This window comes from Morone saxatilis, unplaced genomic scaffold (assembly GCF_004916995.1).
Source record: "Morone saxatilis isolate NCDOM2014 unplaced genomic scaffold, NCSU_SB_2.0 Contig16, whole genome shotgun sequence".
NCBI classification, from domain to species: Eukaryota; Metazoa; Chordata; class Actinopteri; family Moronidae; genus Morone; species Morone saxatilis.
The window spans coordinates 5,251,847-5,261,211 of NW_023339718.1; the positions used below are offsets into that span (position 1 = coordinate 5,251,847).

General features: G+C 47.3%; 1 protein-coding gene across 1 annotated transcript in view; it reads left to right on the forward strand.

Annotated features, from left to right (window-relative positions):
* The first annotated feature begins 1,149 nt into the window (after nucleotides 1–1,149).
* si:ch73-138n13.1 (protein piccolo) overlaps nucleotides 1,150–9,365 on the forward strand; it is a 20,879-nt gene continuing 12,663 nt past the window's right edge. Inside the window, exons 1-5 of the mRNA XM_035658465.1 lie at nucleotides 1,150–2,478; nucleotides 2,584–2,662; nucleotides 4,284–5,704; nucleotides 6,005–7,157; nucleotides 7,815–7,940. Coding sequence (XP_035514358.1) covers nucleotides 1,187–2,478; nucleotides 2,584–2,662; nucleotides 4,284–5,704; nucleotides 6,005–7,157; nucleotides 7,815–7,940 — 4,071 coding nt within the window. The 5' untranslated portion in view covers nucleotides 1,150–1,186. The remainder of the gene's footprint in view (nucleotides 2,479–2,583; nucleotides 2,663–4,283; nucleotides 5,705–6,004; nucleotides 7,158–7,814; nucleotides 7,941–9,365) is intronic.

Genomic DNA, 9,365 nt, shown 5'->3' on the forward strand with positions numbered 1-9,365 from the left:
ATATGGATCATTAACGTTTAGTCTCCACTACAGAAACACTGATCAGGTTGATTAATGCTTTAATAATGTATGTATTGATTACTGACGCTGGCTGATCAGGATCATTATCAGGTGATTGTACTTTGCATGCCTGTTGTTAAACTACTTTCCTAATTAATTGCTAATTAAAGGTGTAATCAATGAATCCTGATGAAACAGTAATATTTAAACTGTTAGGCCATTTTTTTTAGAAGTTGGAGCAAGGAAACATAAAGTCCTCAGTTTTTACTGTAATTTCTAATAATCCTCGTTCGATTGACTTTTTATCTTCACACCTGACATTAAACATTTGTTCAGAGGGGATTCCCGCAGATATAATCCTCTAAAACAGTAAAACAAATAGACTATTGTTCCACTATTGTGACATTTTTAAAGTGGTTATCTTTTGTATTTATGTATAAAATTGGAGATAGAGTCACATAATAACACAACAATAAGGATTGTAATTATATTTCATGGTAGAGTATTAGATTATATTATTAGAGTGAAGATGGACTAAAATCAAATGTTTTTAGTGCTGCTGGTAGTTTTTAAGAAGGTTGTTGGTTGATTTATGGTTGTAATGTCCCAGGAAACATAGAAGACACAGATTCAGAGGAATGAATCTTTACTGAACATTGTTTGTAAAGATGTCTTTATGATTCTTTTCAACCAGCTTTAAATCACTTACTGAAAGAGTGCACAGAGTACGTAGCAACCAAACAAATAAAGTGTATGTAAAAATACAGGAAACGCATTTAAATAGTCGTCACTGACACAGCTGAAACACGCGACTCCCGATGAAACCAAAGTCCTTTGTTTAATGTCATGGTAGAGAAAACACACAGAATAATGACTGCATCCCATTTAGTTTCTCATAAATAATATCTATCATGAAACGGGCCCATCGCTGTGGATGACAGTTATTAAAGTGTGATTCCTCATTCAGCTGTCAACACATAAAGCTCTAACCTACTAGAGTGATCAATAATCTTGAGTAAATATCTTTCTCATTCAGGTGTATAATCGTGCTGCAGACGCTCCCAGGACAAAGTCCACACCCTGTGGTTTTTTATTAACGAGTACATCGATGATTAAAATGACCACGGATCAGTTTGTGTCGTTCTGAGCAGAACTTTCTCTTTTTTTAAAGGTGCTGTTGAAGACGATGGCTGCTCAGGTGGAGGTCCAGCCCGGGGAGGTAGGGAGGACAGTGGTGGGAGGACGGCTTCACCTGAGTCCCCTGACTGACTCCAGCAATAGCCTCATCGAGATCAACCAGTCCCACATCATCACCCCAGAACCTAACAAACCTGTGCCGGGCCCCAAACCTCGGCTCACTCCCAAACCTTTTGCTGTGGAGAGAAACACCACCATTAAGCCCATAGTCGCCCCGAAGCCCCACACCAAGCCCCGACCGGAGTCCACTCGCCTTGTCGGATACACACCAGAGCCTCTGTGCAGTCCGAAACCGCAGCAGCCCAGCAAACCCAGGCCGGTGTCCACCAACCCCAACCGACCCACCTCTACCTCCTTTAAGACTCCGAATAAAACCGGACAAACCACCAAGCCGGTAGTCCAGCCGTTTAAACCAGCCCCTTCGCTTGACCCCGGAGACCCCAGCAAACCCACCACCCCTGTTCCAGCAGAGAGGCAGAAACCTGCCGCGTCGAGCTTGGCCTATTCCAAGAGCCTTAGGAAACTCCCAGCAGCACCAGCAGCAGCAGAGTGGTCCGGAACCACTAGAAAGGAGGACGAGAAGGACCAGCTGACATCCAGCAAAGGTGGGCCGTCCATCACCAGAGCCAAGTCCATGGGTTTCCTCGCTCAGGTGGGGCAGGACGAAGAAGAAAAGGCTAAACCAGTGGCAGCAGTGCCGATGCGACCCCACCCCAGAGGCTCCAGGCCCAGACCCGTATCGGCCATTTTCATCGACAGTCCTACAAAAGCGGAGCCACCGGTTCCCGCCCCTCGCTGGGTCGGGAGGAGACCTCTGTCAGCGGATCTCACGTCCAGATTTGAGTCTATCGGTCTTTCCCTGCACCGTAAAACCCCCACGGACACGAAGGAGAACACTCCGGAGAGCGCTCCACAGAAGAAAGAGCCGGAGAAAACCGCTACCAGCTCCACGCCGCAGAGCACCGAAGGCGAGGCGAAGCCCGCCGCCTCAGACCAAAGCAACAAAAAGACAGAAGAGGTGAAAGAGACGGAGGAGGAGAAGCGTGCGGTGAGCATCAAGTCACGAATCAGTCTCCTCCTCGACTCGTCCTCCTCTCCTGGGGCAGGTACCACGGGTCAAGGGTCGGACCTCTCTCCGGTGCAACCAGTCCCTGAAACAGAACCAGCGGTTGGTGTGAAACAGCTCATCAAACAGCTGACAGAGGACACGACACCAGCTCCGAGCCCCGTCCCGAAACCTCCGCCGAAGCCCCGCCCCTTGCCCCTCGACCTGACTAAAAGGTAAGAGCTGCTCTTGATGTCTCGGCTGGCTTTTGTCCCCACGTCTTTGTCCACGAGTTCCATTGTCATGCATGGCTTTTGTCTCGTGTGATGTATGTTCATCAGGTTTTCATCCGAGAGGTCGCCAGACTTTGGCAGCGAGGCCACAGACCGCCATGACATCAGCAAAGATCCTCAGAGGAGGGTAAGAGAGGGACTCAGCTTCGTAGGAACTGCTTTCTTTGTTGGCCTCTGTGTTTAACAAGGATATGAGAAACAACTTTAATGCCTTTACACACCGGGGGCGAGACCAATAAATACTCCAAACTATACGAACCAATTAGTGACACATTGAAATAAAGAATTAAATCCACACACACTTAAATCTGACTCCAAATTAGCTTCAGTAAATCCCACACAGCGTCCCAACTCACACATTGTCTTTTGTAATTGTCACTAAAAGTTTATTTTCAGCTTAATTTCAGTTTATAACTAACTTTTCCCTGTTGAAATGCCTTTAAAGGGGCCGGACAACCCATTAAATCCACATTAGCACCTTTCAGAAAGTGATTACAGCCTCCACCTCGTCACTAAAGGCTTTGTGGTGTCAGTTGTCATTTAGACAGAAACATAAACAACAGGTTCGACCTGAGTTGTGACGTCTGTTCCTCAAAAACCTACTGAATAATAAACGCCCCCAGTGTTTAAAGGCCTTTACAGCTTCATGCTCTGAATCAGGGGCCTCAAACTCCAGTCGGCTCGGGGCCACAGCTGGTACTGTCCTCTCTTATAGAAGGGCCACTTCAATGTTCAGATACTAGCTCAATATTCTTTCTAACATCAGGCTTTAAAAACATTTATCATCTTTACAGCCAAATAAAATAATAAAAATATATAATAGTGTTTTTATTTTAATTGTTTATGAAGGGTTAGTTTAAATTATAAATGTGTTTATTTTAAACGACTATAAACTTGCAGCATGATGTTGCCGGATGGAAGCGATGGAGGACCAGAAATGGCCCCCGGTCAATAGTTTGAGACCCCTGCTCTGTGTTTCTTCTCATTTCTTATGAATCATCAACTATTATAATAACCAATTCTTCATTTTGAATCACTTTTCTTAAAGAAACAATCTTCTAATTCTCTGATTTCAGCTTCTCAAATGTGAATATTTTCTGGTTTAAACTGAAAATCTTTGTGTTGTGGACAAAACAGGACGTTTAAGGAAGTCAGCTTGAGCTTTAGGAGAGCTTTTTATGGACCAAACAACTAAAAGATTAATTGATAATAATAGAATAGTTGCTTACAGCCCTTCACAGCATATAGCAAAGGAAAGGCAACACAACGGGGACATGAACATAATGCAGGTAAGTCTGAGAAGTAGATTGTGAACAAGGTGGAAGTTGACTGCCTGCATATATAATTGCTGTTATGAAATAAGCTCTTGCTGTCGACCTGTCTGATGGCGTTCACTAGAACATTTGTGGAAATGGGGCATTGCAACACAAAGAATGATCACTGCCGTAGACGTACAAAGCTGTGAAACCGAACCCAGCCCCGTGGCTGCCGGTTATGAAACACAGAGAGGAGATGACTGGGAAAAGGTCAACACAGAGAGGCTTTGATTACCACCTCTGCGCCACACCCACTGTTAGGAGGCCAACGTAGAACAAGGAGATACCGTTTCTACGCTGACAGTTGTTCACTCAATCACTTTAACTCCTTTGTGTTCTGTGTTTTCTCCTGGAGTTCTTAAAGCTTTCATTTAAATAAAAAAAGTACATTTCAAGCTTGTTCTCATTCACTATATCTCTGACTTCTCTTAGATCGAAGACTCACCTTTCTCCCCCAGTGACCAGAGGACGTTTGTGGATTTTAAAGATTCCCAAGAGCAGCTCAAAAAGGCCTCCACGCCGGAAGGACCCGAGGCGGGACAGACGTTTGGCGCCACTTCCAAGGACAGTGCTCCCGGTGGGGACGTGCAGACAGTGAGAGCAGCCTTGTTTGAAAATGTCGTGGAGAAACGCAGTGTGATGATGGTGGACGATGGAAAGCCTGTAAGCAAGGCCAAGGATTCGCTCAGCAGCCCGTCATTCAAGAGAGAAAGTGGCGAGGATGAGGGAACTCTGGTCACCGCCACCTACAAAGAGCCTGCATCTCCATCAGGTCCTCTGCGGGTGTTGCACGCCTTCGACACTGTGCAGGCGGTGGAGGAGAACAGGGCGGTGAGTGAGAACATCCCGTCAGCTCAGTGGGAGGATAAGGCCATGACGCTACGCTCCAGGCGCTCAGAGGGGAGCCGGGCCGGTGCGGCTCAAAGCGAACCAGCGATGCCGGCTCAGCAGCCGCGGTATCTGAGAGTCGGAGCCCTGCAGAAGTGGAACACCCCGGGTCTCGAACAGGAGGCCGGTGCGGAGAAAGGGATGCTAAAGGATCCACGAAGGGAAGAACAAGTGGCTTTGGACAAAGACAGACAGAGAGAGGCAGAACAGGAGGACGTGGCTGCATCTCCGAAACGTTTGAAAATGCTGCAGGCAGAGGAGCAGCCGAAGCCCAGGGCAACCTACTTTGCTTTGACGGGTCAAATGCAGGATCCGTTTTCTCCTGTAGATGCAGGAGCGAGCACCGGGGACATGTCGGCGCCGTTCGATGATTTCTCTATGAGGTCTGCACCGGGAAGCTCTCAAGGGAAGGTTCTTCCAGCGAGGAGGAATCCATCGTTAGAAGAAGCTTTTGGGAAAACCGCTCAAGATCAAGTTGAGGAGCTGATGATAAGGAGTCACGTGTCACAAGGGGACATCAGATCGGCAGAAGAGACAGAAAGATACAAAGCAAAGCTTAAAGAGCTCGAGAGGGAAAGACAGAGACAGCTGGAGATGGAGAAAGAAGCACATTTAGAATTTGAGCGAATGAAGGAGATGGAGAAACAAAGACAGTTTGAAAGGCAAAGACAGAAAGCCTACGAAGAGGAGAAACAACGTGCACTGGAAAGGCAGAAAGAATTAGAGAGGCAGGAAAGAGAAAGGCAATGGCAACAAATGGAGAGACAGAAAAAGATTGAAAGGGAGAGACAGAGAGAGCTGGAGAGACAGAGAGAGCTGGAGAGACAGAGAGAGCTGGACAAGGAGAGAAGGCTGCTGGAGCTTCAAAGGGAGAAACAGAAAATGGAGGAGCTGGAGAGAATCAAAGAGCTGGACAGACTACAGCTCTTAGAGTCTCAAAAACAGAAGCAGAAAGAGAAAGAGAGGCTCCGAGAGAAGGAGAGAGAGGAGGCAGAGAAGAGCAAACAGATGGCGTTAGAGCAGGAAATGTTAAGACTGAGAGAGCTCGAAAAAGAAAGGGAAAGACAGCGAGAGATGGAGAAGGAGCATCTGAAAGAGATGGAGAGACAGAGACAAAGGGATTTGGAGAGAGAGAGACAGAGACAACTAGAGATGGAGAGAGAGAGACAGAGACACAGGAGAATGGAGAGAAGAAGACAGAGACAACAGGAGATGGGGAGGAGGAGAGACAGAGACAACAGGAGATGGAGAGAGAGAGACCAGAGACAACAGGAGATGGAGAGACAGGAATCAGAAAAGCAGAGACTCCGAGAGAAGAAGGAGCGAGAAGAGGCAGAGAAGATCAAACAGATGGCGTTAGAGCAGGAAATGTTAAGACTGAGAGAGCTTGAAAAAGAAAGAGAAAGACAACGGGAGATGGAGAAGGAGCGTCTGAAAGAGATGGAAAGGCAAAAGCAGAAGGAGCTGGAGAGACAGAGACAAAGGGATTTAGAGAGAGAGCGACAGAGACAGCTGGATATCGAGAGACAGGAGTTGGAAAACCAGAGGCTGAGACGAGAACAGGAGACGGAGAGACTCAGGGAGATCGAGAGAAGACAGCTCCTGGAGTTCGAGAGGCAGCAAATCTTGGAGCTGGAGAAACGCAGACTGAGGGAGAAGATGGAACGGGAGGAGGCCGATAAAATGAGACACATCGCCAAACAGCAGGAAGCAGAGAGGCAGCGACTGAAGGAGAAGCAGAAGAAAGAGGAGCAGGAGAGGGCGAGGTCGGAGCAGGAGAGGACGAGGTCGGAGCAGGAGAGGGCGAGGTCGGAGCTGTCTCCTCTCAGGCCCAAAGGGATGGATCTGGACTCTCTGCTCTGGAGCGACCCGTTTTCAAAGGCGGCTCCTCAGCGCAGCGACCCTGCGACGCGATGGAAGGAGCCGTCTCCGAGAGCAGACGAGTCCTACAAATCCAGCATCTTCGACATAGACTCTTTCACGTCTCCGGCTCAGCTCTCCCCCAGTAAAGACTTGTTCTCTGTGTCCGGTATTCAGAGCGTGGACGCTGGCTTTGGACCGAGATTACAGCCCGAGAGAGACGTTAGCTGGAAGGCACCGCCACAGACTTCTGGAGGTTTCACGAGCCCAGTATGGACGACGTCTCCCCAGGACCCGTGGGAGCTGAGGCCTGTCGAGGCGCCTGCCGAACCCAGAAAACCAGCCAGCAAACCCGGCCCGGAGCACCTCCTCCTCAGGCAGGAGGAGCGGCTCGCGGCTCCACAGAGGCACCGGTCCACCGTGCTGGACGAGCTGCTTCTTCTTGCCGAGACCAAACCTGGAGGCGCTCCAGGTGTTTCTTCTGCAGAACAGATCTGGATCCCCAGAGAGACACAGCCTCAAGACGTCCGGAGCCACAGGAGATCACAGGGATCTCAGGTGAGTCGGAGGTCAGAGAGTTGTACAAGGACCCGTATTTGATTAGAGGTCTCAGAGATCCTCGTCTGATCAGATTTAGTTATTAATTAAGTGTCTGTACGAGAGTGTGAAACATTCTTATACATTGTCTCACTGGGCTGACCTTCAGTGAATGAAATAAATAGTCCCCAGACTCCGGGTTGAGAGCCTCTGTCATTATAAGACAGGTGATGTTGTAATATTGAGAGATCTGTAAATAAAGATCAGAAAAAAGCCGGTTGTATTAAATGCAAATGAGCTGTTGTAAAGTGCTGCGAGATTCAAATAATTTTATAGATGCCTGAGATAAAACAGTATGAGACAAAGTGCACACAGTCGTAGTTTTAACTCGTAATATGCTGTAGCTTTTTTTAGCATTGGTGTGTTGGAAGTAAATATAACTTTTGTGTGTGTCTGTTTCAGCGACACACTCAAGTGGCCGGTTGTTCCAGATTATTATTATTGTAAGAGTTGTTGTAATAAATGTTCCAGCAGTTTAAAAACTAGCTGTCCAACCTGCTGAACCCATCAGAGAAAACAACCAACTGGCTCCTGAAAGAAGTCTGAATGGAGTCAAACAAAAGTTAATGAAATACAGTTTGAGAACAGAAGTTCACTTTGATCCCTGTTTGTTGTCAGGAGCTGAACAGGATGCGGTCTCGCAGCGTTTCCCGCCGATCGGCCCCTTCGAGCAGCGCCGTGGAGGGAAGCCTGTCCAGGATGAGGAGTCGCAGCGCCCACAGGGAGCAGGACCGCCACAGCTGGGTGAGTCAGGCTGCAGCAAAACTGACTTCCTGAAAGATGTAACTGCTGCCTGATGGCGTGCTGTGAGCCCTTTGTTACAGCAGAGTGTAGTTTGAGTGCAATGCAATGAAGACAGACGAGGTAGGAGAGGAATGCAGTCAGTCGACGGCTCAGTGCTGCTGAGCTGAGGTTTTAAAGAGTCGGTGACTAATGTTGAAGGCTTCCACCCCTCCCACGTCACGCTGCAGGAAAGTGGCGGTCAAACACCTTCTCAGGCCTGTAATTCAGGATTGGATTAGTCAAATGGTTAATGAGTACGTCTCAGCCATCAGCAGCAGCCTGTCAGCAGCCTCAGAGCTCAACTTTTACTCCTGTAGTTCACTTCTTTTACATCCTGAAATGGGTTTTCTAACCTCTGGCTGTGTGTTTACAACCGTACACACACACACACACATTATTATCAGCTGTGAAGGCGTGGACGGTGTGTATCTGATATGCAGGGTTGGGTTCAGGTGGCTCTTTGTCATTGAGACTGTAATTGTAGGTTGAAGGTCTTACCCTATGATCCCAGAAGTACAGTATATATGCTGCGTGCTCACATTGAGTCACCGTCAGTCTGAAGATCACTACCACCATCTAGTGGTTCCTCGACGCTGTGGCCACTGCTCGTGTTTGAAAGTCATAACACTGTTGGAAGGAGTGCTGTTGTGTTTTTACAGCTCAGATAACATTACACAAAGAAGCAGAGACTTTGTCCTATAATGGAAAAATAGTAATAAAGATTTGGGATGTGGGCGTAGTCGACTCCCCTCGCTATTCAACACCAGAAATACTAGTCGGTTAAACTAATTATTATATGTTATTAATGTACACGCTGGTTAATGTCGTCTTTCTGCAGTGTGTCCCTGCATTAATGTCAGCGCTGGTTTTAAGAGTCCTCTTTGTCCCACTTTAGAGGTTATAGTTGTTGGCGATGGCTCTATTCAGGGGAGAGAGGACGGTAGGTTAGGGTGACGTTAAACACTGAAAACTCACATTATAAACCAGCTGTCAGCCTCGCTGTGTACTGACAGTTAACAGGTAATAGGTAACAGCATGAGCTTACCTGCTCCCTGAAAGCAGTGACATTATCCGCTGTAAGTTCATCGCTGATGCCGTCATGTCTAAAGTTATTCTACAACCATCAATCAGCCACGAGAGGGTTCGCTGTTCGTTGTTGTCCATTTCAGTCGCATCCCAACATGTTTACTGACATTTAAATCCTGATATTGTAACAAACTGCTTGTGTATAACTGATCATACTGAGGTAAAGTGTGTTTTTACACTCTTTAAATTCTGATTTTGACTGTTTTCTGACATTTTCTTACTTTTAAACCAGTCAACCAGTTTAATCAACAGCAACATCAGTCAGCAGGAACATCCTTACTAAAGACAGAATAAAATAAT